Source organism: Drosophila pseudoobscura, chromosome X, assembly GCF_009870125.1.
Source record: "Drosophila pseudoobscura strain MV-25-SWS-2005 chromosome X, UCI_Dpse_MV25, whole genome shotgun sequence".
Classification (NCBI taxonomy): domain Eukaryota; kingdom Metazoa; phylum Arthropoda; class Insecta; order Diptera; family Drosophilidae; genus Drosophila; species Drosophila pseudoobscura.
The window spans coordinates 2,522,868-2,550,625 of record NC_046683.1 but is presented as its reverse complement, the minus strand read 5'-3'; the positions used below and the strand labels follow the sequence as shown (position 1 = coordinate 2,550,625).

The window sequence follows — 27,758 nt, the reverse complement described above, 5'->3', positions numbered from 1 at the left end:
TCGTGGAATCATATCAGAACAATTTTTAATGGTTAATCCAGGTATTGGGGTTAATAGGGGGATTACAACAAATAAAGATCATCGGGGACCACTTAAACAAACAATAATTTGGTAACATAATCATACATATATAAGTAATTATATATATATCTATATAGTATATACAGACAAACATCGGCTACAGATCTACTGGTACATTACATATTATCACAATGGACGGCGATGGGCGGACCCCCGCCTCCCGCAGCTCCTAGATGCCGCAGCAGGAACGCTGGCCGGTTCCAGTGTCGTCAGTGTCGTTCCCTTCCTCTCCTTCCGACACACTCACGGCGTCGCTCGCATCTAACCGCAGGAGGTTCGGGGGCTCAGCGTCCCGCTCCCGCTGGCTTAGACGTTCCAACATCAGCTGGGTGAGCAGCTCGAAGATCTCGGCCACGCCCTCGTTTTCCTTGGCTGACGCCTCCAGGTACTGGGCGCCCACCGTCTGGGCGTACTGGCGGGCGTCTTCGTAACCGATGGCCCGCTGCTCCTCCAGATCAGTCTTGTTGCCCACGATGATGAGGGAGATCTCGGTGCCGCGCATCTGTTTCAGCTCGCGCACCCACGACTTGACCTTCTGGAAGGAGTCCTGGTCGGTGATGTCGTACACCAGCAGCGCTCCGTCCGAGCCACGGTAGTAGATCGGGCCCAGCGCATGGAAGCGCTCCTGCCCGGCCGTGTCCCAGATGTTCAGCTGGGCCCGCCGCTCATCGGGCAGCGTCACCTTCTTGGTCACGAACGATGCCTGCAGAGTGCTCAGGTGCTGGGGGTTAAACTTGTCCTCCATGTAGCGCAGCACCAGCGACGTCTTGCCCACGCAGCCTGCAAGAATCGTAATCGTAGTCGCATCGAATGTCCACTGAAAAGTGCAGTCGGATTTCAGGACTCACCTTCGCCCAGCAGCACCGCCTTGAAGTTCAGGGTGGGACCGCTCCTGCTCCTACGCGAGCTCATTGTTCTCCTTAATCAATTTTTACTGGCTTAGATTAAACTTTTAATTTTGTTTTGGTCATGGAGGATCCATAAAATGAGACGTCACGCGATTTTCTTGCCACCATGTCTAGCTCACACACCTTGCAAATTGTACACTTTTCATAGTATTTTCTAGTACTTTCCAGTAGATTTTGAGACGCGTTGTGGACCACCCTCTTGTCGAATGCACCACTTAGTGCAGGGTGACCGTTTACGGTATTTTTGATACTTTTTGGTATTTTTTGGCGTCCAAAATGAGCCGGTATATGTACGGTATATATCTGTATTTTTTAGAGTGAGACCGTATATTTTATTGGGACTTGCTCCCTCAACATACTCACTTACGTTTTCTTACGTTTTATGTTGCTGGCAGCATTAATTTGTATGGGCCAGACTCATGTGCCGTGAAATCGAGCAGCATTGTTCCACAACATTGCGCGGATTAAGCAACATTTTGCATACCCTGGGAAATGGATGTTATGGAACTGAGAAAATGTTTGTCATCTAATGCACCAATAAGGGCCAAAACTAGTCAGTTTCTGTTTTAAAGGTATTTCAACGATATTTTGAAGGGTTTGGTCTTCTTACAGAAACCAAGAATGGGTATCGGGATCGGGATATATTTACAAGACCCTAATCATATGCATTAATATGACCAAAACATAACAATCTGAGATCATTTCTATATTAATTACGTTTTAAAACAAATTGGAAAAACAGTTTCTTCATATACATATGTACATATATCAACGAAATAGGGTATACCTGTGCCCAAACTTCGGTTGACGTCACATTTCACCCTTACGGCGCATTCCATACTCACTTACGTTGTTTTTTTGAAGGAAGAAGAAATTTTGTTGAAATCGGTAAAAATGCTGCCAAATCCGATGCCGTTTACAGGACGTCGGCCAGGGGGTGTCGGGTTGCCGAGGGGGGCGCTAGTGCAGCAGAACAGCTGTTTTCGTCGACACGTGGCGGAAAAATTGGAAAATTTCTGTGCAGAGTGGAAAATGCCGAGGGCTCGCATCCTGGAGGGGACAGCCGGACAGAGGTCGCACCCCTCCCCTCGGACTCCCTCCGAGCTATAATCATGGCCGGGAGCTCAGATTCGATTGGAGACGACGACTGGCGACTGGATTCTGGCGTCTAGTGCGATGGAAGGACCGACAAGGTCGCGTGTGCCGTGGGGAATGGGGCCTGCTCCACCTCTGCCTGGTGCATCTACTGGACTGACCAGCAACATCTACTGGTGCGATGCGGAGGCTCGTCTCATCGAGGTCGTGAATGGCAGCAGCCGGCGCGTGCTCTTGTGGAAGGGGGTGGAGAAGCCGCGTACCCTGGTCTTTGAGCCGCGTTGCGGCTACATATACTGGACAGAGTCGCCCTCGGAATCCATACCATACCAACCATGGCTGGGATCTCATATTCCACCAGGAGACGAGACGCCTTTACTGGATGGCAAGAAGCGTCGGATATTGGTTGCCAGCTAGGACTGCCAGTGTACTGGAGCGACTGAAGCACCGCGGACATTTATGAAGACGGGCCACCCGCAGCCTCGCCAAGAACGTGCCCTGCATCCCCCCCAGCTACGACAGACTGCCCAAATGTGCCGCTGCCGGTGTCCTGGCATGTCCATGAAGGCGAGGCGTCTGCTCTTCTCGAGAGATGTCGGCAGCCATCAGGCCATCGTTCGGGCCCGAGGCGATGGCAATGAGCGTGTGGAGCTGAAAGGAGTCACGGCGCTGGCCCTGGACCAACAGTCCGATATACCATGCGTATCGAAGTTACAGACATCAATGGAAAGAACAAGTAAGCCACGAATATGGGGATCCTTTAGACACATGTGTAATCCCCTGCTCCCTTGTTTCGATGCACATCTCGCAGGTAATCAACATTGCCGCCTTGGGGTGAGGAATGGGTACGTACCATGCATATCCGGCAACCGGGCTGGGAAACTAATTCATAATTAATTATAGACACATTCGCGGCTAATGATGGTGGTGGCAGGACTGGAAGGACTGGAAGGACTGGCGCGTGGACAATTTGTAAGTGCGCAATCAAAGTGGAGTAGAAATTGTGTGATTTTCCCCATTCATGACAATAAACCATTAATTTTAATCCCTTGCAGGAGTGCAGCGGTAGTGCGGCTCTTTCCATTAAGGTAATTGACAGAGATTTCTCCACAATGGCGGGTCAACACTTGCTGCCCCGTCCCCGGGGTCGACTTACTCAAGTGTTTGCGTTCCCAGGTAAACACTTGGGTGATTGGAGGATATTTCCACAGGTGGGTTGCTGTTGCGCCCTCCTATTCCGATTTCGGTTCAGAGGCTCGGTGCTGCAGTTCGTTGATACTTTCATTTGCTCCGCAGCACTGGACGAACCATGAGGCAGCTGCTGATTCTGCTGAGGACGCTCCTCGTGCACGGATTCGTGGCCCTGTTCACCGTGCTCACCCGCGTGCTCCAGGCAGCCCTCAATCTGTGGCATTCGCTGGCCCTCTAATCATCTAATGGTCAGTGGAAGGAGACGCCAAAAAATGATTGCCCACCCTGGGTGCCTGGTACCGATAAGGGCTGTCCGCCTACCTGCCGTTCAATGTGTGTTTTCTCCACTTATCGGCAAAGCAATCAATACTACTTACCTTATCGCCCTCGCACCTCGACCGCGGGCGCGGGCGCGGTCGTCAGACGGTAGGGGAACGACGATAATCGCGGTGGAGGAAGGCGTCGCATTATCTGAAGACCAGCTAATGCCAATTGTCAATGGCTGCTCGTTCAGGTCGGTTCGTCAATGGGTGTCGGCGCCCGACCCAGCTGCTGTTGCTGCTTTTGTTGGCTGTCTTCCTCCTGGGCACTCTGCTAGTGCTGTACAAGCTCAACCACTCGCCGTTGATCCACCAGTATGACATTCTGCAGGAGTACCTGGAGAGCAACCCCCAGAAGAGCTCCCGAACGCGCTCCATTCTGCTGTGGAGCAGCTTCTTCGGGGATCCGCGCTGGGGCCTGCCCGCGGACTCGCTGGGGCCGCAGGAGCTGCGTGAGGACCTGCACTGTCCCGTGTATCAGTGCGAGGTGACCAACAGCCATGACTTCCTGCCCGCTCTGGATCTGTACGACGCCATTGTGTTCCATATGGCCGAGCATTTCCCCTTTCTGCAGCCTGTGCCCGCGAGCCGCAGTCCGCACCAGGCCTATGTGTTCGCCCTGATGGAGTCGGCTGGCGAGACCAAGCACCGGCTGAGCGACGAGCGGGACTTCTATAACCTCACCATGACCAATCGCCTTGACTCGGATGTGGTGTGGCCCTATGGCCAGCTGCAGGACATCGAAACGGGCGCCGTGGTGGCCCCCAGTGCCCAGCCCCACTGGCGCCAACCGCCCACACAAGGTACCTGGAACGACACCCGGGTAGAGGGACTGTGGCAGAGCAAGACAAAGATGGCAGCGTGGTTCGTGTCCCACTGCCAGACGCTGTCTCGGCGCGAGAACCTAACGGCGGCCCTGCAGGAGCATTTCGAGGTGGACGTATACGGCAAGTGCGGACCCCTTAGGTGAGTCACCATCTTCCTCATGCCGCTATGCCATCGTGGAGTCCACATTAACGCTGTTGCTTCTTCCAGCTGCGACCGCGGCGACCCGCACTGCGATGAGATGCTGGACACGGACTACATGTTCTATCTGGCCTTTGAGAACTCGCTGTGCGAGGACTATGTGACGGAGAAGCTCTTTGGAGTGCTGGAGCGCCACATCATACCCGTGGTGTTTGGCGGGGCCGATTACACGCGCTTCCTGCCACCGCACTCCTACATCGACGCGAATCGCTTCGACAGCGCCCAGGAGCTGGCCGAGCACATGCGTTTCGTGGCCGGCGATTTGGAAGAGTACACGAGCTACTTCTGGTGGCGCCAGCACTACCGCCTGGTCACCGTCTCCCCCTTCTGCGACCTTTGCGCCCGTCTGCACTCGTCCGCTCAGCGACATAGGTCCCAGGTGTACGGCGACATCCAGTCCTGGTGGTTCAACAGCTGCCGGTTCAAGGCAAACATCCGATTCTGAGGGCGACGCACGAAAAGGAACAGGACGGCGCTATGCGACAGCCGCACGCGAGCAAGCGGGATAGCAGGCATGCGACTGTTTGCATACGATATGGGAAACATTTTCTTGTGTCTCCTGCTCCAACTGTCATGGCTGTGCCTACCTACCAATAGTTGTGTGACAAAGCTCGAAGCCCCGGCCCGAAAGATAAGATATGCGGGGAGCCGGCTACGACTACGATTTGACATTATCGCCGTCTAATGCAGCACTGACTCATCCACAATCGCAACTAAAACCCATCCAAAAGCGTCACATTATCGCCATTAGGAGCCTCTAGGGGCGATAAGAGTACACACACTTACACATACACGTACGCACGCACCCACACGCACCTTTGTGTAAGTTTCATTTGTTTCGATTCCTATGTAGACCCCTGGGCCATCATTATTTCTTCCAATTTCCAGCCGTACCCCTCTCCTGTATTACTATTTTAATAATAAGTTTAGCTTAGTCAGTAAGTAAGTAAGATAATCTGTAGAACAACTGAAAATCGTAGCTCCAATTGTTTGTCATATGCATGCCAGTTTGTGGTGGCCTTTTAGGGTAACTCTCTGATGTTTCTAACTTATTTTACAATGAATATTCACCATTATTAATTAGAGATTACTTGTTGTTGCTTTGGCAGATTTTTCATAGATTGAGGGTTTTTAATGCCCGTTATCTGATGTTGTTTGTTGTTTAGCGGGCCCTAAATGTTCATTAAAACATTTTAAGACCTTTTTAAAGATGATTTTTAAGCAAGTGAATGACTGCAACTAAAGCATTACTTTTTTTCTTGACCCTACCATCCTTTTCCCCTTCACTAATTTGTTCTTGGTATCAAGTTTTCGCTGAAAGTATTTTCTATGAAATCTGGTAGTTTTTTCATATTTTCATTTAATATTATTTATTTTACGCATTCAGAGGCTCAAGTTGAAAGCATTTTGTATACCAAATGTCTGAAAAATCTGATCAAAATATTCCAATTCATTTCAGTTTTTGTTTTACTTTTTAATCGTTAAGACGTCTTCAGTTTGGGGGTTCCTGATAATACGGATGCTCTCCTAGGCGGGTCTGCCTCACGCAGAAGGATCTTAAGACCCCATATATAACGCGGGACGGGTTGATTGTTTGGTGAAGTCTATTGGCTATAGTTTCCGTAAATAATTCGGTAGGGTGTAAGATGTGCTTCATGCAATGGATTCTGCCGAGAATGCATGGGATTGCATGCGGGTAGTCTGCATGCACTGGAAGTCCGAATTTGCATTTTTTTTAAGTGTTCGAAAGCATTTGAGAAATTTGTTTCCATTTAAGCGCTTAAATTGTGAGGGTTTTTGTTTCCTGTGGACGTACTAATTGGGATTTAGTCTAGTGTCTATGGTTATAGTTAATCATTAGCAAGATCTGCTTCACCATCATTCGATTACATATACTTGTTTGATCATGATCCTCCATCCTTCTTTCTTGAGAGCCTTATTATCTTCGTCCTCGTCGCCTTCCCGCTTCCTCTGTCTTTCCATAATGGTATCAAAATATACCCGCAGAAGATACATATATAGACATTTATTGGAGAATACTCGTAGTCGCGCGTCGAAGCTGTTATTGGGATAGGATGAGATGCTGTCAATTGCGATTTCAGAATGGACACATATTTATATTTAATGGATTACCTTTTCTACCTTTATAATTATAAAGTCAGAGCTCGGTCACAAATCTAGACAACCTTCTGAAATATTAAAGATTTCCAATTTTCCAATTTATCATCGATATAGAACTTAAGATGCCTGCAAAGCCTTCTGAGATAGGGTTCTTGAGACTCAGAGCCCCGTTTCGAAGGTTTGGCGCTTCTCCAGGGCTGGGCACTTGGGGAGGCGCACGCGTCGCGATATTCGTGCGTCGTGCATCGTGCGTCGTGCTTCGTGTATTCCAAATGTCAAGTGTCAAACGATGACGTCTCTGACGGACGCAAGCTGCTATTGTTTCTTATTGTTTTTCCTTCGGTGAAGCTTTTTCGAAGCTTCTGGAGCTATTCTGGAGAGAAACAGAGAGTTCCTGCGGGAGAGGGACACACACCCCCACGTCAGCTGTGGGCTCCGTTGTGTGTATGTGTGTGTGCTTTTGGGGCGCTTTCGCGTAGAAGCTTTTTTGGGCCGCAGCTTTTTGAAGGATACTGTGTGTGGCACGGCACTGCTCTGCTCTGCTCTGAAAGCACTTCCTATGGAAATTCATGACATTTTACTCATTCTGTGCTAGATTTCCCGATAGTTCAAATCAGAGGTAACACAAATCGAGGAGATTACGGCAGTAAAACCCCCAAGTAAATAAGAAAGAGCCAGCAGACAACCAAAAACCAAAAACCAAACCAAACCAAACCAAACCACGCTCAACGCTCAATACCTCCGCCTAAAAAATATCCAGAACTAAAGTAAATTCAAGAAATTTCATTGATTTTCGGCAAGAAGTGTGTGTGCTGTGCCACGAGGAAACGAACGTACGAACGCAATTGTTTTTCCTGAATTTCCCCCCTTCACCCAATAAAGTGCGCAAGAGTGAGACGTAAGTTGCATAATTTTCAGAGAAAATCGAACCGAAAATCAACCAAAAATCAACCAAAAATTAACCAAAAATCAAGCGAAAGTGTTGAATATTACTAAAAAACAAACCCATAAAATATTTCTCCAAAGAGTGTGTGTCAACTTTTTTTTAATGTTCATTTTGACTGTGTCGGGGAAAGTGTGAAGAAAAGTTGAGTAGGAAAACTCGTGTAACACTTGTATGTACATAATATACATAAATATATATATATATATACATATATATTCATATATACCTCTATGTACGTGCGTGGGAACGTACTCTGTCTCTGTCTCGCTCCCTCTGTCTTCCTGTCTCTTTTTCTCTATGCCCCAAAGTGCGTCTCTATATCATCGATTTTTCCCCTCACACTAAAAGCCATAGGCAACAACAACCGAGATGTAAGAGATACTACTGCCCCCCATTCGCAGAGAAGCGTGCTGTCCTGCTTCTCTCTGTGCCCCATATGTACATCATCTGCATGATGATGCGGCAGGGCATCCTTGAAAAGGGATACCCCTGTCTCTATCTCTCTCTCTCTCTCTGTCTGATCTTGAAATATTCAACCAATTGCAAAACAATTATCGATGACCCCCAATGATTGTGGCATTCATTCGCAAATAATAGATAATTGCTCGGGTGCTGGTGCTGGTGCTAGTGCTGGCAAAGTGCCCGTCAAAAGTCACTCAACAGTAAGTGCAAGTGGGCGAAAATCTATTGCCTGCCAATGTGAGCTTTGACTTTTGTGTTGAGTTCTCTTCTCGGCTTTTTTACGGTTTTTGTTGTTTCTGCGGCTCTGTGGCTGTGGTTCTGTGGTGAAAAAGCTCTCCTTGTACGAGAAAGCTCGTGTGTAGGTACATCACATTCAGAGACGCAGAGCCCCGCCAGGAAGCTCGTTCTCAAAAGGAGAAGAGAAGCGAGGACAGGAGAGGAGAGAGCACAGAGAACAGAGAGACCGTGTACATTTTTTCCACGGAACGGAGCACGCACGTACAGGAAACAGGGAACATTCAATATCCCGTTGTAGGTCTACACAGATTTAATACGAAATTTCGTATGGATTTTCCCAGAAGTAATAGCACAGTCGAGTGTAGATTTTCCGTGGGTGTCAATCTCTATAGCCTCCAGTGGACATTTGGTGCGGCGGTGAGTGCGGTAGACGGTAGACGGGTTACGGGGTTGGGTAGTGACTCCAGTAGAAAAAATCGCCACTTCCTATATATACTACATACATATATGTACTCTTTAAATGTCAATGTAATGTGTATCCGAAACTGAATCATCAACCAATCAATCAATCAATTAGTGCGTAGCTCGACTCGTATTCGGGATGTACATAGATGCAGATGCACCTACGTACATGTGCGCCTTTGTCGATGAGTAGCTTACATAATAAGTATCCCCTCTCCCGCAGTGTCCAAATCACCACCACCACTACCACCTACCCAGTTAGTCCATCATTCAGTCCTACGTAGAAGCAAACCTCTAGCTCTGTCCAGTATCCAGTATCCAGTAATCCAGTATCCAGCCATCCTTCTGAAGCTTCTGAAGCAGTTGTGGGAGTAAGTTCTCGATAAATATTTGCAGACCGATCTCGATGTCTCCGCAATTAGATAATGCTTAAGCTACCAAAGGGCCTAAAAAAGAAAAAGAAGAAGTCGAAAAAGGACCAAGAACTCTTCACCGAAGAGGAGCTTGAGCAGTACAAGCGCGAGCTCAGGGCCAAGCAGGAGGCGGCGGCCAACAAATCGGACGCTGGCGAATCGGACGGTGGCGCATCGGACGTCGAGGGTGCCGCAGGCGCCACATACCACAGATCCTCTGTCGGAGACGCTCATCTAGCCGAATCCGGTGCTGCAAGCACTTCCACTGACGACCACCACCACCACCATCAGCATCAGAGTTCCAGCGGCGGCGGAGGCGACGAGGAATGGGCCAAGTTTAAGGCGCTTACATCGGGCGTCGATACCATCCTACACAAGACCCAGGACGAGCTCGATCGCATCAAGAAGGAGTCCTTCTACCAACGCCTGCCCTCGGCTGCCGAGAAGAAGAAACAGGAGGAGGAGGAGGCAGCCCGTCTCGAGGCCCAGCGCCAGGAGCGTGAGCGCCAGCGCCTCGCACTAATCGAATCACAGCGCGACAAGCTAGCAGAGGCCGTTGTCGAGCTCTCAGATTCGGAGGACGACCAGCAGGACGAGGTCGATGACATCTTTGCCACCGACTACATCGAGGCGATCACCAGCGGAGAACTCCAACTAGCCGTTGTACCCGACTCGCCCGTGTACCCGGCGGACGACGGGCCCGATCCGTTCGACACCGCCTACGCGGAGAAGGTCATTGTTGGCGCCGACAAGGCCAAGGGCAACAAGAAGCTCGTCAGCCTCGGTGCTGCCGTAGAGGTACTCTCAGGCCGCGTGGACCGCGATCACGCCCTAGCCCTAGCCAACCCCAAGCGCAAGCTCCGCAAGGGCATCCAGAATCTTCTGCTCAGCGAGAGCGTAGAGCTAGCCGATCCCGAGGCGGATCTCCTAGCCGCAGCCGCCAACGCCGAGCCGCAGCACAATCTGCTCGACGATCTCGTCGACGACGACCTCACCGAATCGGCGGGCCCCATCGATTTGAGTGTCTCGCTCCATTTGCATCTGATTAAGCCCCAAAGGGTTGACGAGGAGGACGAGGACGCCGAGCTCGCAGAGCTTCAGGGAAGCTCCCTCAATCCGGATCTAGCCGAGTTCGACGCGCTCAAGGACGAGGAGGACGACGAGTTCGCCGAACTAGCCGCCGAGTCGCTCACCAAAAAGGAGGACATCACCATCGTCAACCAGGTCGTTCTGCCGCCAGTCTCCGTACTCGCCGAAGCGGTTGCAGAGGCCAGCTGGGCCGAGTTCGAGGCGGAGCCAGAGTCCGAGGAGCCACTACCAGGTGAGCGATCATCCATGGATCCACCCTTCAAACTTGAACGCATATCTCAGCACACTTGTCACTCAGAACACAAGAGGTTCTTTCAGGGAATTTCGAAAGATAATCATCTCCTTTATTTGTATGTACTATATCGGAACATGATCTCAAAAGCTCGTTGCTCGAAGACCAGTTGTTCAATGAGCCAAACGACTGTTCATTCTGGCTTTACGAGTAATCCAATCTCAACCAGATTCGGCTTTCAAGTATACATATGTATATGATAATTGTATATTATTCTGCAGGTGTCGATGTCTTCTTATTGTACTGTATTTCAGACTGGTACTACACTATATTATACCTCCATAATCCTTCATTACATACGAAATATTTCATCATCCAAAATATGTTTCTTTTTTTGTGGGATTCCATTCAGAGAAGTTTAATTATGGAAATATTTAATGCATTTTTTTGAAGATAGTTATTTTCAATAAAAATGTACTGTATTTTTTTGGTATTCTGACTCTCGTATTGATTGAACCCATGGTTTTTACTAAATTTCACTATTTTCTTACAAAATTTTATTGATCTAAGGGGGCGACATTGGGGAGATATACGAGATATACTTATATTTGAGGCGTTATACTTTAAGGACCCACAGCAGATATCTAGCAGATCCAAACCCCAGCGATAATATTACACACCTTTACACGCCTCAGCTATCCAATTTTACTAATTGCAACCCGTACTTATTTTCGTGCCATCACCAGGAAAACCCAAGCGCCCGCCGCCACCGGCCAGGCCTGCCACTGGACCACACATTGTACCTGGTGCCATCTACGTCAGTGACGACGAGGAGGAGCCCAATCTTGACGACGACCCCTTCAACACCAACTACGCGGAGCAGGTGATCAAGAAAACCACCGTACTCGAGGAGGACGACGACTTTGATCCGCGCGCCGAGGAGGAGACCACTGGCGGGTCCTCATTGCTAGCGGCTCCAGGACGCGATCTTTTGGCCGGGAGTGCCACCGATCTCAGTAAGGTGGTGCCAGCGCCATTGGCGCCCACCCTTAGCATCGATCAAGAGCCGGAGGACTTTGATCCTTTCGATACCTCAGCGGTCAGTGCAATCGTTCAGCCAAAGGCCACAGAGCTGCGCTTTCTAGAGCGGGAGCTGCTCACCAACGAGACGAGCGGTGGACTCAAGCACTCACTTAGCGATCCGGACTTTGATCCGCGAGCGGGACAGGAGGAGGACCAGCAGCACAAGCAGCAGCAGAAGCCCCCGCAAAGGCCGAAGCCACCGGTGCCACCTTCGCCATCTAACATCACTCCGGAGTTTGACGCCGCCAGACGCAAGTCCTCGCTGAGCCTGAACATCCAGGCGAAGAGTGTGGGCTTCCTGGTGCCAGGGCCGGACCTACTCGGGGCCGGTAATGAGGTTGGGGCCAACAAGAAGCCTCTGACGCCGTACTACGCGCCCTCCGCCGCCGGTTCAGCCAACGCATCGCAGTCGATTGCCGAGGGCATACCAGAGTCGGAGGATCCCTTCGACACCTCCTATGTGCCGGAGGCCAAGCTCAGCGACATCGAGCTGAAGCACATCGAGGCGGATCTGATTGCGGAGCCCACGCCCACGCTGCGGCACAGCCTCTCCGATCCGGACTTCGATCCGCGTGCCCCACCCACGCCCGTGCCCGCCGAGGTGCTGCTCGCCGTCGAGGAGAACATCGACATCAAGGTGCTGACACCCGCGCAGGAGCGCAGACAGCTGCCCAAAGCCGGCGGCGCCCACAACGCCCAGGGGGAGTCGGACGAGGACGTCGACCCATTTGACACTTCGATCGCCGCCAATCTACAGCCCGGACAGACGGAGCTGAAGCTGCTCGAGAACGAGCTGCTGCCACAGAGGAGCGCCCAAGAGCTGGCCATTGACGCCCAGAGCGACGCCCAGGATCTGGGACTTGGCGACAAGGTGCTCACACCCTCGCTGCCCTCGCGTCCCCCGCCACCGGTGCGTCCGCAGGACATCGATCCCTTCGACACCTCCATTGCGGAGAATCTAGCGCCCGGCGAGACGGAGATCAAGCTGCTCGAAAGCGAGCTGATCGAGCGATAAGCAAACCCCAAAAACCACAAAAACCCACAGAAGAAACCACAAAAAACCCGAACCGAAAATGGCCAATCCGTTCCTAATGGACGACGACCTGGATGGCGGCGATATGGCCGCCAATCCCTTCCTAATGCAATCAGACCCGGAGCCGGGCGAGTCGGAGTCGAATCCGTTCGGGGAGGCAGCCAGCAGCGCCATTGCCAGCGTCAGTGCCGCCTCCAATCCGTTCGCCTTTGGCGGCGACGATCTCGAACCGGAGTCAGAGCCGCCGATCAACGACATCGATCCGGCCATGAGCTTCTTTGGCACCACCATAGAGGCGGAGGACGACGCCCTCAGCATCAAGTCCGCCGCCGGGGAGGAGGAGGACGACAACGCCGCCGCTGGGCAAAAGAAGCAGCCCCCGCCTCCGCCACGACCACAGCCGCCGCAGAGCACACAGGATCTGATCAGCACGGTCTCCAGCCAGCTGGACGAGACCTCCTCGGAGCTGCTGGGCCGCATACCTGCCACCCGATCGCCTAGCCCCGTCTCGATGCGCGACCTCCACTCGCCCAGCCCCACTCCGGACTCGGGACTGGCCGATCTGTTGGACGTGTCCGACAGCGGCTCCAATAACCAGATAATGGACCTGGATCTCATTGGGGGAGTCACTGCCCCTGCTGCCACCACGGCCAGAGCTGCAGAGGCCGAACCTGCTGCTCCGGCTCCGGCACCTGCTCCTGCACCAGTTGCGGCTGTGGTTCCGCCTCCCGTTCCTGCTCCCCCAGCCAGCCAGCACGACAATCCCTTTGCGGTGCCCACGGCTGTGCCCAGCCTGCAGGGGGCCACGCCCATGCCCTCGCCGGCCAAACAGCAGCCGCCACGTCCCCCGCCGCCACGCCCAGTGCCCCCACGGCCGACGCCACCAGCACACATGATGCAGCATGGCCAACAGCAGCCGGCACCGGCACCTCCGCCGCAGCGTCCACCACCGCCGTCAGCCACTGCCCCAGCTCCAGCCACAGTACCGGCGGACTCGGAGGATTTGCTGGACATGTTCGGTACGACCAGCGCAAAGCCGGCCAAGCCGCCGCCGCCCAAGAGCAAGGAGGACATCCTCAGCCTGTTCGAGGCCCAGCCGCAGCCGGTGGCCAAGCCCGATCTCCTGCACGATGATCTGCCCCAGGCGGTGGTCACCTCCGAGGAAGAGCGCGACGCGGAGAACAACAGGGACAACGACGACGGGGAGGACAAGGATGAGCCGATCTTCACGTCTGTGCTGACGCGGCCGGACGAGAGCACCCATGACATCAGCTGCCAGCCGCAGGCGGCGACGCTGGCCCACATGGCTGCGCCACAGGACACGACGGGCAGACAGAGAGCTCCCACGCCTGACATAGAAATCACCACGGTGGAGGATCTGCCGCGCTCCGACGACGAGGATGAGCCAGAGCCAGAGCCAACACCAGCAGCAGCAGCTCCCGATCAGCCGCAACCCGAAATAGAACCGGAGGCCGAAGCCGAAGCCGTACCCGAACCGGAGGCAGAGGTGGAACCCTTCGGGGCGCCAGCAGTTGAGTCGGATCACACTGGATCACCACTGGAGGCCACTGAGTCACAGCCAGCCTTCGAACCCGTCATGGAGCTGGCCAGCGATGAGCCCGAGCAGATGGACACGGGCCTGGACTTTCCGTTGGGCAGCGGCGGTCTGGCCAGCGGCCAGCTCTCGGCCAATCCCTTCGCCAGTCCCGAGGAGGAGGACGAGCCGGCCTTCGTGCCCGCTGCTGTGGTGGGCAACATCTTTGCCGTGGACGACCCAGAGCCAGAGCCAGAGGTGGAGGCCGTGCAGCAGGCGCCCAGCTACGGAGGCAACATCTTTGCCGTGGAGCCGGACGAGTTTGACGCCTTCTCGGCCAAGTTTGATTCGGTGAAGAAGGACAACATCAGCATCCTGGACGGCTTCGGTGGCTCCGGAGCGATAACGCCCACGGGAGGAGATGGTAAGTCCATTACGGATCTCCAGTAGAAAGCCCAGACCCAACCTATTCCTCCCTCTTTCAGCTTGGGGCGACAGCGCCTTTGGATCGGCCACCATTTCGGCGGGCAATGCTTTTGGCGACGCCACTTCGGCGGACGATGGCTTCGGGAACGAGGACGACGATTTCTATGCGATGCGGGCGCCCGTGCGGGCCGAGTCCGTGGAGTCGGTGGACAAGGAGTTCAGCGTGGTGATTCGGCCCAAGGCGGAGGGCACTGGAGGCGTGGCCCCGCAGCTGGCACCACCGCCGCCGCCGGCCAGGTCGGCCGTGCCGACGGCCAGCCAATCCTCGTCGTCTCCGCCAGCGACAGTCAATCCCTTCGAGGATGTGACCGGATTCCCAGCACCACCAGCAGCGACAGCAGCCGCCACGGAAGAGGCGGGCGAGGCGGGCATCAAGCGCACAGACTCCCAGGACACGCCACAGACGCCGCTCTACGACGAGGATGTGTCCCAGCCGCTGGAGGAATTCCCGCGCCTGCACTACGTGGGACCCGGGTGGGAGATGCAGCTGCGGCAGCCGAACAAGAAGAAGATCACGGGCCAGCGCTTCTGGAAGAAGATCTTCGTGCGCCTGGTGGTGCAGAACGACGTGCCGGTGGTGCAGCTGCTGAACCAGCCCGGGGACAAGCAGCCGTTCCAGGAGCTGCCGCTGCAGCCCTCCTACTCGGTCTCGGAGATCGGGGCCCAGCAGTACGACCAGTTTGGCAAGATCTTCACCATGAAGCTGCAGTACATCTTCTACAAGGAGCGTCCCGGCGTCCGGCCAGGCCAGGTGACTAAGGCGGAGCGCATCACCAACAAGCTGACCAAGTTCGCACAGTACGCCATCGCCGGAGACTACGAGGGCGTGAAAGAGTTTGGCAGCGACCTCAAGAAGCTGGGCCTGCCCGTCGAGCATGCGCCGCAGTCGTCGCAGCTCTTCAAGATCGGTTCGATGACCTACGAGGACATGAAACAGTTCTCCGTCTGCATTGAGGAGGCCCTCTTCAAGCTGCCGGCTCTGCGCGAACGCGCCCTCACCTACAAGATGGAGGAGGTCCAGGTGACGGCCGTCGACGAGATCACCGTCGAGCAGGACAGCGAGGGCAAGATCCTCAAGCAGATCGCCCGCGTTCGCCTCTTCTTCCTCGCCTTCCTCACCGGCATGCCCACCATCGAGCTGGGCGTCAACGATATGTGGCGCCAGGGCAAGGAGGTGGTCGGCCGTCACGACATCATTCCCGTGGCCACCGAGGAGTGGATCCGTCTCGAGGCGGTCGAGTTCCACAGCGTTGTCAATCAGCAGGAGTACGAGCGAACGCGCACCATCAAGTGAGTAGAGCTCGTCGCATCCTAAAAGATCGATGCCAATTCCAACACAATCCATCCAGATTCCAGCCGCCTGACGCCAACTACATTGAACTGCTGCGCTTCCGGGTGCGTCCGCCAAAGAATCGCGAGCTTCCGCTCCAGCTGAAGGCCACCTGGTGCGTCACCGGCAACAAGGTGGAGCTGCGTGCCGACATATTGGTGCCTGGCTTCACCTCTCGCAAGCTCGGCCAGATACCCTGCGAGGATGTATCGGTGCGCTTCCCCATACCCGAGTGCTGGATCTATCTGTTCCGCGTGGAGAAGCACTTCAGGTGGGTGTTCATTCGGAATGTGCATGGATCGGTGAATAACTCGAAAATCTTACTGGGGTGGGTGGAACAGGTACGGGTCGGTGAAGTCGGCCCATCGACGGACGGGCAAGATCAAGGGAATTGAACGGATCCTCGGTGCTGTCGACACGCTGCAGGAGTCGCTGATCGAGGTAACGTCGGGCCAGGCGAAGTACGAGCATCACCATCGGGCCATTGTCTGGCGGTGTCCCCGCCTGCCCAAGGAGGGTCAGGGTAAGCCAGCAATCCATAGGCCATAAGCCAGCCATAAGCTTCACTTCCATCTGGACCGATTAAAACAATCTGCTGCCGTTCTTAGGGGCCTATACCACACACCAGCTGGTCTGCCGCATGGCTCTGACATCGTACGACCAGATCCCCAGTGAACTGGCGCCATACGCATTCGTGGAGTTCACTATGCCCGCCACGCAGGTCTCGCATACCACCGTGCGCTCAGTGAGTGTCCAGGACTCGGACGCCGATGAGCCTCCCGAGAAGTATGTCCGGTATTTGGCACGACACGAGTACAAGTGAGTACTGCAAACGATAGCACAACATCTTGAAGATCAGCAACTTACAGACTCTCTCGTTCTCGCTCTCGCTCTTTCTCGCTTTCTCTTTATTCCAGGGTTGGCATCGAGACCACGCACGGCGAGTCCACGAACGCGTATTTGGCGGCAACGCGTCCCATCAAGGAGGAGACCGCCAAGGAGGTGGCCACCAAGCCGGTCGCCTCTCCGGTCCCTCCCAGCGACTCGGACACGGACTCCAACTAAGCGGAGAGAAGCGAAGCGAAGCGCAGCGCAGCGCAGCTCGGCTTTCTGTAGATATTCCCCGTGTGCATGGTTTACCCAATCGTTCTTGTTATATACATATTTACATACATATATATATACACCACATAGATATATCTTATATACATACCTACTTATATGTGTAATTTCAAGTGCGTCTGCCCGCCATATATTCCCCCGTCTAGCTTGTGCAGCGTGTTCATCAGCTCCAGAGTACGAGTATTAGGTAAAGATTAGTTGACAATAATGTTAAGAGAGAGTAAATCAGCAGCAGATGTGAGAATGATAATTGAATGATGAAACTGAAACTGTAACTGTAACTGTAACTGAAACTGAAACTGATAATGTGAAGCAGATAAAGTGCAGAAGATGATGAACACATTGTAAAAAGCCAAAAGGAACGGAAACCCAGATGAAGCTGAGGCTGAGGCTGAGCGAAGGATGTGGATGTGTCAACGGAGAAGGAGAAGGAGGAGGAGGAACAGAGGAAAGGAATGCTTAACCATATAACCCCATCACCCCCACCTTCCACTTGCCCAACTCTAACCTTACATAAATCTAGCCTTAACCGCGTTACTTATAGCCCATACTTGTACGAGAGATCACGTTAATGCTAGCCATTGGTAATATATCAATCCAATGGGGCGTACGTAAAGTCAACCCATACATATGCATAGAGTTAATGATTATAATCGAACCAGTACACCACACACAAACACATACATACTATACTATGTGTAATACGTATACATGCATACAAACATACATATATAATCGATGGACCTTCTTAGTTGTAACTTATCGAATCGAAGCATTAAGCGACAAGTAATCGACAAGTAATATGAAAATGAAAAGCAATTCCGCCACAGAAACATAGTTCATCGAAGAAGAAATCGAGTTACGTGACGATCGGAGCTCAAGTGGAAGTGAAAACGGAAGTGGAAATCGATGTGGAAATGGAAGAAGGCAACACGCACACATTCTCCGCCCATACTCCCACATACTACTACTCGTAGATGCAATGGAAATGGAATGGAACCTATGGATACGGCTACGGATACGGATACGGATACGGATACCTACCCCATGCTGCCAGCATATCATCAGATAGAGCATCATCATATAGTAGTAGCAAGTAACACTGGAGACCGAAGGCAGTAGATAACCAACCCCTCCTTCTGATAACCTCTGATATCTGGACACTACATAGCCCATAGCCCCACTAGTACTATTTCTCTATTACAAAACAAAATATACTAAGCTTTACCATATTGATTTAATGCATCAATTTAGAGACGGAACGATTCAATGCATATTCAAGAAAAAATGTTATTGTTGTGAATCAAATTAAATTATATTCAGTAAAAAACAAAGTAAAAGTAAACTAAACTAAACGAAAAAAACCAAAGGCAAAGGCAAAACCAAAACTAAAACTAAAACAAAAACTTAAATGGATATAGGAAAATCATCTTTGTTGGTCTACAAACACACTACATAAATAGATATATAGTACGGATAAAACCGAAAAAAAAAATGTGGACAAAATTATAAGTATGCCACACACAGATATTGATCGATCGGTATATATTGAGTTTACTAGCAATATTGCATAAAATAGATTTGTTAATTGAGTGTTAAATGAATATATACCCGACCCAGCTTCTGCCCGACTATCCACAATCCACTATCCACTATCCACTCTCCTGCCCTATAAACCACATTCCCAACACACACTCTTGATGCACTCTTACCATACCATCCATACCAAGGCATTCCATTTATATTACTATATTTCGTACCACATTTCGAGAGTCTCTCAATGGAGGAGCCTAGATATATTGATGATAGAGAACTATGTATATTGTATCCTTAAGAAACTCCCCTAAGATTCCCAAACCTCTATTCTACATCCCCCATTCCGATTCCCATTCCATTCATTTATTGTATGTTACATTATTTAAATACGTTTAACTCTACATATACTATATCGTATATATGCATATGTATTGTATGTACAATAAAAAGACAAACCAAATCGGATCGGATAATGAAAGTTCCCGACAAACACTCTCACATGTTATATATATTAAATATACATACATACATACATACATAAATTGGCAGGCCCCCACACCCACACCCAAACCCACACCCTGCCATGAGCTGCCACACCATATGTCTCACTCCCCATCCGATGGGACTGGCGAATCGAAGGCGTATGCTGTGTGGTCTGCCCAGTGACGGGGTCTGGGTCGGGGTCTGTCCCTATTATACAAGAATATGCGGCGATCGCTAAAGGTATTAACCGATCAACTAAATACAATATAATGAATTATTATGAACCGAACAGCAAACGCATTATGGTGGAACCTTTACCTAGTCAAATGAGAAAATAAATATGGAATCAACCAATATTAAGCAATGCAATTGGGAGTTTCTTTTCTATTTGGAATTTGGAATGAGATGGACTTACTTGGCTACTTACTTGTTTAATTGGGAATAATACATACCTTTCATCCTTGGATATCTATGAAAACTGTAAGTTCTTCCGATGTACGACGATGTACGATGTTCTGCCTCATACTATATCGCTCTACTTATAGACTTATATTCAGAACTTCAGTGAGCTCTCCTGAGATGATTCTCTCTTGTAGATGTCACTGGGTGCTTATGTATTCCCAATTGCGTTTTATTCAGTTTTTATTTAAGATTTTCTTTTGGCCAGCAATGGACTGTCACTTGTAATGTAATGGGTATTCCTTAGACCTACCTACAGTTGTTTCATGTGATACCGAATCTTCCTGATTGTTGCCAAGTTTAAAGAACTGTGGATGCCATTCCTGCCAATCGTACGAGTATCATCCCTTGTTTCGTTTTTTTCCTCTTTGTAGCCCGATGCGGGGCTTGCCCTTGGCTTCATTTATCATCAACAGTTGTAGGATGTCTTTTTGCGAGGATTTTATTATTATTTCTTCATAATTTGATATACCAAATCCCAGAGCTTCTGCCACAAAATCCCACCATCTCCACCAGAGAGGACTGACTGCAGTTTTTGGCTGCATGTTGGGGCCATTTATCATGAGTTAGCATCCAGCATCCAGAATCCAGGACTGCTGCAATCAGTGCACACATGTGCAGCGGAGATTTGGCCATGAAGTCCTCATAAAATATTATGCTCAACTTTTGCGCTTCGGCGCTCAGATGGCTCTGTTGTGTCTATGGTTCCTAAGGCCTCGTGGTCTCAGTCTCGGTAGAGGAGCTGACGTGACTGTTTTTTGAGTGCTCCCAGCCCATGCATTGGATATGGCTATGGCTTTGGCTTTGGCTTTGGCTTTGGAAGTCAAATAAATCTGAAATTCTCGGGGAATTCAAGTCGGAAGGAAGTGCGGGGTACGGCTCTCCAGCACCTGTCCCGCCTAATGAGTTTATTCCGGAGTCGAGCTTACATTTCATCGGACTCTGGACGTGATGGAAATACGCTGTCAGCGCATTGATATCTGAGAATATCGGGGGCCAGTAAATGCTACGTTCCCTCAGCGCGGTCCGGGCCCCGCCCCTGCCCTTGACGCTATCCAAGCCTCCCCTCGCCTGAGGCTTGAGCACTTGTCCGGCACGTCTTCGGCCCCATTGTTCCACGGACCCAACGGACTCCATCAATCTGTCGACGAACACGTGTCTTCTGGCCCACATATGAATCAATAAATGAGTCGAACGAATGACACAAGCTGCCTGCCTGCCGGTCGTCGTCCTCCGCCTTCTGCTCCGTTGGATTGAGCTTGTTTACGAATATGAGATTCTGACATCTGGCCACGAGGAGACAACACCCTGCGGCCTGTTATTGAATAATATTGAAAAGATTGACTGGCAGCTGCCGATTGAAGCGCCAAATGAGATTCACTTGTCCAAATATTCGTTCTGCGAATACGGGGCCAGAGCCCTGTGGACCCTCGAGGGCGGAAAAAACGTTCCTTTCCAGATGCCACGCCAAGACTCTTACTCGTACGTATATAAGGACGGGGCCTGCTCGATTGGAAGGAACATCTTTCAACTTTGAAGCTCAGTTTCTGTGAGTCATTCTTCTAGGGAATCCCGAGCTACTTCATTCACCGCATTGGTAGAGGCATTCCGGTGGATGTCCGGGGATGCCTGGACCCGTGCCAGACTCGAAACGGACCCAAATGCGGAAGCAGCTATCATAAACTGAAAACTGAAACTGCAAAAAGAGAGGATATCCGGTTACCCAGTTGGCAAGCGTCTAGCACTAATTACTGGGTGCCCGAATTGCGAATTTCGAGCCAAGTAAATTTCGAATTCGCATTAAAATCGAATCAATCACGGTACATCCTCGAGCCGGTGCACCGGTGATGGCATTCAATTTTGTTGCTCCTTCCAGCTGCAACAATGTGGAGCTTCCACTCAGGAAGCGATTTGCGGGCGGTTATTCTGCTTCAGTTTATAGGCGAACATAATACACACAAAAATTCGACACCCGCCTTGATGGAGGTGGAATGGGAGCTGAAGCTGGAGCTGGAGGTACACGTACACCTGGCTGGTGGGCCATAAAACCAGACCGGGCTTAACACATAAACCATCCGAATGGCACCCTCAGGATGGAAGGTAGGATGTGGCTGAGGACGAGGACGAGGATGCTTCTGGGTCTAAAGATGCTTTTGCGGATGTGTTTAAGGATGCCTCTGGGGGGCCAAGGACGAGGGCAAGGGTAAGGTGTTTCTGTGTGTGTGCCACAGCTGCGTACATAATTATGCAAGACGAGAAGCCAAGACAAATTGGCATAATGAAAACTGCTGGCAGAACGCCTTCGAGGGTCATGGCGACTGGCGTATGGCGAATGGCGAATGGCGAATGCAAATTGCAAATGTCACGTGTTCCTGCACATTTCACTTGTCGCCTGCCTGCCGCCTGCCGTATCCGTATCCGTTTGTATTTTGTAAAATATTTCGCCTTTTAGCCTTTTCGCATTTCGCATTTCGCATTTCGAATTTGTATTGTATTTTGCATGCTGCTGCTGCCGGGCCCTTCAGTCCGTAATACAGGTCCACATGGCCACATATGCCAGGGCTGCATAAATTTCTATCACACTTTTGCGGCCAAAGGACGAGGAGGAGGGGGAGGAGGAGGTGCCGCCAGTCCAGAGAAAGGGTCGTAGTTGTAGTCGTAGCCGTAGCCGTAGTCGTGGCTGTATGCGCGCCATCTTCCCGGCGATATCAAACGAATTAGCATAGAAAACTGCAAATTTGAATTATGGCCAGCGGCGGGCAGAAGATACAACGGAGCAGAAGGAGGAGGAGCAACTGGAATAGGAGCTCGTTCTGATGCTGGTGCTGGTGCTGGTGCTGAAGCAGCAGCTGTTCCGCTTGCCTCTGTTGAAGCGGCAAAATGTATGCGATGGGTAATCAAAGGAGCAAAAAAGTGAACAGAATCGGAACCAAATTGGTAGGAGCAACCCAAGAAAGCAGATCATTCAATGTTCGGTCAAGACGAATCCAAGGATTCACTAACAATTCAAGACCTATTCAAGATCTATGATCAACGTGAGAATTCCATAGTCGTAAAATTTGCCATACGTTTAATGAATATTTGAGTCTTATTATAGATTGGATCATGATCCAGAGTTACTGCCAAGAATAGCCCATTGAAGAACATCTTCCCAGATATATCTATTGAACTTGATGATACAAGTTTTATTTCCTTATTCTTCTACTAGTCAATGTACCCTGTTCTATAAAAGAGGGAAGGCAATGCGAAGCGAAGCCCTTTTCCAATTTGCATGTGCATATGGAGGAGTTGCCGAGTGCTCGGCATTGAACCCTGACCACTGGAGACTGGAGGATGGAGACTGGATGGTGGAGGATGTGTGCGAGTGCCAGACTAAACTGTTATGCCAACAAACGAATACGACTACGAAAACTCGTACATAAGTGTATATTTGGTTAGGAGAGGGGCATGAGCGGGCATGAGATGAGGTGGGAGAGCATCCTGCCGAGTCTAATGCGACTAATAGATACTTGTTTGCCGAAAAGTTTGCGCCCCTTCTACCACTCCTGCCACTCCTGCCACTCCCACCACTCCCACCAATCCTATCACTCCGCCTACTGCCACACTGGTTGATAGCTCCTTGGTGGGTCGTCTCCTTCTGTGAAGCATCCATCCCGTTCCATGGGTCTTTGCCCTTTGCAAATACGTAATCAGTGAAATTTTCATGCACATTTTTCTTCAGTCGCCTGCTCGGCAAACAAACGGCGCTTTGAGCTGACGCTCAACTTGAAATACGTTGCTCAATTTCCATAAACACGTGAGCAAATAACACGTGTGCCCTGCTCTAGTACTCTGGAATCAAAAGAAGAACCACAACCAGAGCGAAAGAATCAAGACCACCCATGGAATAAACGACTAGAGAATACCTGTTGAAGAACCCTCTAGAAGGGTTCTCATCCGATCTCGTAGATGATACATATGATAGCGTTTTCATATAGGATGCTTTTGCGGATCAATATCAACAATATACTCGTCTGAAGAACATACCCTTCCGGGGGAGTAACCAGAATCGAGCATTGATCATTGAGCATTTCTCTATGGCATTTGTTAACTATTGCCGACATTTGCCTGCGTAGGTGCCACCACCATCACCATCACACTTCCGCCGTTAAGAATTCGTGGCACCCAACGCCACCGTGCCACCGTGCCACCGTGCCACTGGCACTGGCACCCCACCGTGCCACCGCCACCGCCAATCTTCCACCAGTCGTCGTCTGTTTGAGTTTTGGCGCTGGAAAATGCGCCTCAAATTGATTTTTGTTTATATTTCAAAGGAAAAACTTTTGTGCAGCTGTCGAGTTTGTTGTTCTTCTTGTTTTATATTTTTGTTGCCGCTTTTCCTTGCCGGCTTGCAGCTGCGACAAACTGGCGAATCCACGGCCCCCGTCAATATTTCATTACTGCCTCTCTTCATACAACTTCGATTTGGCCCGTCACGGCGCAAATAACGCAAGGAAAAGGTGCTCAAACCCCTCGGAATATGCCTTTAAGCCTTGACACAGTAATCGCTCTTTTAGAGAGGGTACTGCGAGTACTCGTACAATGTTGAGCAGCAGGAGGGGCTCTACTCTTTAAGGCTTTACGACACACAGCTCACATTCTGGGCATTTGAAGCTTTCAAGACTGCAGAGACAGCTTCTCTGCCCATAAATCGATCATCGTTAAAGATCAGCCCCTGCCCTGCCCCTGCCCCTGCCCTGCGCCTGCCCCTACCCTGCCCCTGCCTCTCCTGAGAGTACAAGGTACACCCATGGTCCATCAATGGGAACGTAAAACTTCGGTCGAATTTAATCTACGAGCAGATCGTGACAGTCTGCGGTTTGCTGTAGCGTGTTGTTGCATCATCGTGCACGTAACCCGAAGCGGAGATGAAAATCGAAGCCGATGGAGAGGCAGAGGCGCATCGAAGGGGACCCATGTGGCGGCCAGAGATGCGACTAAGACACTGTCCCGAGGCTGGAAGCTTACCCAGTGATCGCCGACTGACTTGGATTTCAGTTGATTCTCCAGCGTCGGTCGACATGGAACGTTGGCATAATCGGGTGGCCGTGGTGACCGGAGCCAGCTCGGGGATTGGGGCTGAGTTGGCCAGGAAGCTGATCGCTGCTGGCGTGGTGGTGGTGGCCCTGGCTCGGCGCCTCGAGCGCCTGGAGCAGCTGTCCCAGGAGTTGGGCCCGCAGCTCCACATCCGCCAGTGCGATGTAACGGACTTGGAGTCGGTGAACGCCGCCTTCGACTGGGTCGAGGAGCGACTGGGCGGCGCTGACATACTGATCAATAATGCCGGCAAGCTGTCGGGCGGCCAGCTGCTGACCATGGCCTTGGACACGGTCCAGCAGGTGCTGCAGACGAATGTCATGGGCGTGGTCTACTGCACCCAACGCGCCTTCCAGTCGATGCGGCAGCGCTCGGCGTCCGGCCATGTGGTGCTTCTCAATAGCGTCGTGGGCCACTATCTGTTCAACCCGCTGCCGGGCAGCCAGCAGGAGCTCAACATGTATCCTGCCACCAAGCACGCGGTGACCGCCCTCACAGAGCTCTTTCGCCAGGAGATGCGCGAGTTCAAGACCCAAGTGAAGGTTACGGTAGGTAATCGCAATGGTAGGTATCGTACAAACGTTCTCTACCACGCCTTTTTTGTAGAGCATCAGTCCGGGCCTGGTGGACACAGAGATGGTGCCAGAGGCCTACAAATGCCTGCCCATGCTGCAGGCCGAGGATGTGGCCAATGCCATCATGTACGCCCTGGCGACCCCAGCCCATGTACAGGTGCACGAGCTGACCATCAAGCCCCTGGGCGAGCCATTTTGAGTGACATCAATATCGTTGAACTCTGCACTTTGCATACATTAGCCCATGCACAACTACACATGAGCATATCTATAGGCACCGAGCACATCCCGACCTCTTTTTGCATAATTCAAAGGCCGGCCCCAGGGGGTTTAGTCGGGCGAGAATAGACGAGGGGTAAAACCCAAGAACGAGTGTCCGTAAGACACTTACGGATTCTGGGGAATATTCGAAATGAGCATCGTCTAACGCTTTGAAGATCGATATAAATTATCCCATAAATACCAGGGTCCGTACAAAATCATAATTGTTTATTTTTGTAGCCGAAAAGAAGATAATATATGTATCGGTGAGTTGTACAAATAAAGCGTATCTTTAGTCTTTGAACAGAAATTATATTACATTATAGTAGAGTAGTCCGTTATTCTTTCGAGAGCAAGGGAGAGTCATCTCCTTAAGACTTATCCTTAAAGCTTATAATTAATTTATATTGTGTGATATTTAAAGTAGAACTTATAATGATTACGGTCCCTGATAACCGTTGCCATAATTTGAGCAACGATCACCACTTGCCATGCACATGACTTAGCTCTGATGGGTAAGGGCTCTTTGACCTTTTCCGATATTTACGGTTGCCGTTAACGTCTTAATTGCCTCAATGAACGTGCCACCCAGTGCCAACCAATGCCGCCACTTGCCACCTTCGCCGCCCACCCCTCGGGGCACCACAATTATTCAGTGCACGTGTGAACTGTGCGCACTTGGGCCGGGCCGGGCCCCATTTAATAATTGATTTGCATTGGCAACGACGGGTGTGGCCAGCTGGGAGACGTCTTGGAGCTAGTTCCGCGGCTTTGGGCGGCTCTGGGCGGCTGGGCGGCTGGACGGCTGGGAATCGGCGCGAACTCGTATATAAGACGCGAGCCGGAGGCCATTCAGAGTCAGTTGCGACAAGTGCTCCACTGGACGAGGAGCAAACGAAACTAGCCAAACACCAAGCGAATCAATTGGATTGCCAGTCTTCGAAAATGGATCGTTGGCAGGACCGAGTGGCCGTGGTTACGGGTGCCAGTTCGGGGATCGGGGCCGCCACGGCCAAAGCGCTCGTCGAGGCGGGCGTGGTGGTGGTGGGCCTGGCCCGCCGGATGGACCGCATGGAGGCGCTGAGGGCCGAGCTGCCGGAGGAGATGCAAGGGCGCTTTCATCTGATGCACTGCGACGTGGCGGACCTGGACTCGCTGACGGCGGCCTTCGACTGGGTGGAGGAGCAGCTGGGCGGCGTCGACATCCTGGTGAACAATGCCGGCTGCCTGTTCGCCGGCCAGCTGCTCACCCAGGACCTGGAGAAGTTGGAGCAGGTCTGGAAGGTGAACATCATGGGCGTCCTCAACTGCACGCGCCGCGCCTTCCGCTCCATGCAGCAACGCGACGTGGCCGGCCATGTGGTGTTGATCAACAGCCTCACGGGCGAGACGATCATCAATCCGCCGGGCGACGAGCTGCAGGTCCTCAATATGTATCCCCTGACCAAGCACGGCATCAAGGCCATGCTCGAGGTGCTGCGCCAGGAGTTTCGCGGCTTCAAGACCAAGATCAAGATCACGGTAGGTTTATTTTTGTTTTCCTTTCGTCAAATTCCTGTTCCACCTTGTGCCCTGTTCCCTGTTCCCTGCAGAGCATCACGCCGGGGGTCACGGACACGGAGATTCTACCCAGGGGCTATGACTCGCTGCCCATGCTGAGGCCCGAGGACATTGCCGCCGGCATTATCTACGCCCTGGCCACGCCGCCGCACGTCCAGGTGCATCAGCTGACGATCAAGCCGCTGGGGGAGCCCTTCTAGGTGCTGCCGATGGCGTCACCATCATCGCTCCCGATGATGGCATCATTCTCGGCGAATACATATACACAGCTCGCAGTGGGCGTGTCTGAAGTGGCAGCTCACCGACTGAAATTGCGTTTTCTTTATTTGAAAATAGCTTCCGATGGGTGCGGGCAGGGATTGGGTTTGTGTCTGTGTCTGTGTCTGGGATGTGAGTTGTTGCCAAAATGCCAAAAAAATGCGAAAATAAGTTAACATTAACATGACAAGACCAGCACCAGGATGACGATGGGTGTGGGCGGTGTGGGAGTGTCGGGCGGCAGCCGGAACAGGTGGCGCGTCCACATCCGCACCGGCATCCGCAATGGCATCCGCACCGGCATCCGCGAGCGTCTACAGCAACGAAGCTTTCTGTCAATATTGAAAGCGTACGCGTTTGACATAAAATGTAATATAGT

General features: G+C 51.6%; 6 protein-coding genes and 1 long non-coding RNA gene across 11 annotated transcripts; 5 read left to right on the top strand and 2 right to left on the bottom strand.

Moving 5' to 3' along the window:
* Rab21 (RAS oncogene family member Rab21) lies at nucleotides 1–1,108 on the bottom strand. Its single transcript, XM_002133765.3, has 2 exons — nucleotides 930–1,108; nucleotides 1–861 (listed from the first exon to the last, which is right to left on the bottom strand). Exons 1-2 carry the CDS (start codon nucleotides 991–993, stop codon nucleotides 251–253), a joined length of 675 nt encoding a protein of 224 aa, XP_002133801.1. The 5' UTR covers nucleotides 994–1,108; the 3' UTR covers nucleotides 1–250.
* Nucleotides 1,109–2,424: 1,316 nt separating this feature from the next.
* Nucleotides 2,425–5,865, top strand: FucTC (alpha-(1,3)-fucosyltransferase C). Its single transcript, XM_002133766.3, has 5 exons — nucleotides 2,425–2,929; nucleotides 2,988–3,056; nucleotides 3,140–3,295; nucleotides 3,381–4,561; nucleotides 4,631–5,865. The coding sequence occupies exons 4-5, from the start codon at nucleotides 3,774–3,776 to the stop codon at nucleotides 5,064–5,066; spliced, it is 1,224 nt and encodes a 407-aa protein (XP_002133802.3). The 5' UTR covers nucleotides 2,425–2,929; nucleotides 2,988–3,056; nucleotides 3,140–3,295; nucleotides 3,381–3,773; the 3' UTR covers nucleotides 5,067–5,865.
* stnA (stoned A) lies at nucleotides 5,332–12,695 on the top strand. Of its 5 annotated transcripts, XM_015185873.2 has the most exons (4): nucleotides 7,051–7,640; nucleotides 8,686–8,804; nucleotides 9,246–10,583; nucleotides 11,330–12,695. In XM_015185873.2, the coding sequence occupies exons 3-4, from the start codon at nucleotides 9,275–9,277 to the stop codon at nucleotides 12,679–12,681; spliced, it is 2,661 nt and encodes an 886-aa protein (XP_015041359.2). In that variant the 5' UTR covers nucleotides 7,051–7,640; nucleotides 8,686–8,804; nucleotides 9,246–9,274; the 3' UTR covers nucleotides 12,682–12,695. The 5 variants fall into 5 exon arrangements, with proteins under 5 accessions (XP_033238977.1, XP_015041357.2, XP_015041359.2 ...); XM_033383086.1 differs by lacking the exons at nucleotides 7,051–7,640; nucleotides 8,686–8,804 and adding an exon at nucleotides 5,332–5,443; XM_015185871.2 differs by lacking the exon at nucleotides 8,686–8,804 and having other exon boundaries at nucleotides 7,050–7,401.
* LOC26533988 (uncharacterized) lies at nucleotides 6,517–6,859 on the bottom strand. The gene is made up of 2 exons (XR_001452664.2): nucleotides 6,755–6,859; nucleotides 6,517–6,680 (listed from the first exon to the last, which is right to left on the bottom strand). It is a non-coding gene; the product is annotated as an uncharacterized lncRNA (long non-coding RNA).
* A 22-nt stretch (nucleotides 12,696–12,717) lies between the features above and the next one.
* On the top strand, nucleotides 12,718–19,559 carry stnB (stoned B). The gene is made up of 6 exons (XM_002133769.3): nucleotides 12,718–14,657; nucleotides 14,719–16,009; nucleotides 16,069–16,320; nucleotides 16,391–16,572; nucleotides 16,658–16,868; nucleotides 16,967–19,559. The coding sequence occupies exons 1-6, from the start codon at nucleotides 12,740–12,742 to the stop codon at nucleotides 17,112–17,114; spliced, it is 4,002 nt and encodes a 1,333-aa protein (XP_002133805.2). The 5' UTR covers nucleotides 12,718–12,739; the 3' UTR covers nucleotides 17,115–19,559.
* A 5,121-nt stretch (nucleotides 19,560–24,680) lies between these two features.
* On the top strand, nucleotides 24,681–25,871 carry LOC6902279 (farnesol dehydrogenase). Its single transcript, XM_002133770.3, has 2 exons — nucleotides 24,681–25,273; nucleotides 25,332–25,871. Exons 1-2 carry the CDS (start codon nucleotides 24,710–24,712, stop codon nucleotides 25,497–25,499), a joined length of 732 nt encoding a protein of 243 aa, XP_002133806.2. The 5' UTR covers nucleotides 24,681–24,709; the 3' UTR covers nucleotides 25,500–25,871.
* A 536-nt stretch (nucleotides 25,872–26,407) lies between these two features.
* LOC6902280 (farnesol dehydrogenase) lies at nucleotides 26,408–27,432 on the top strand. The gene is made up of 2 exons (XM_002133771.3): nucleotides 26,408–27,082; nucleotides 27,154–27,432. Exons 1-2 carry the CDS (start codon nucleotides 26,507–26,509, stop codon nucleotides 27,319–27,321), a joined length of 744 nt encoding a protein of 247 aa, XP_002133807.1. The 5' UTR covers nucleotides 26,408–26,506; the 3' UTR covers nucleotides 27,322–27,432.
* The last annotated feature ends 326 nt before the right edge of the window (nucleotides 27,433–27,758 follow it).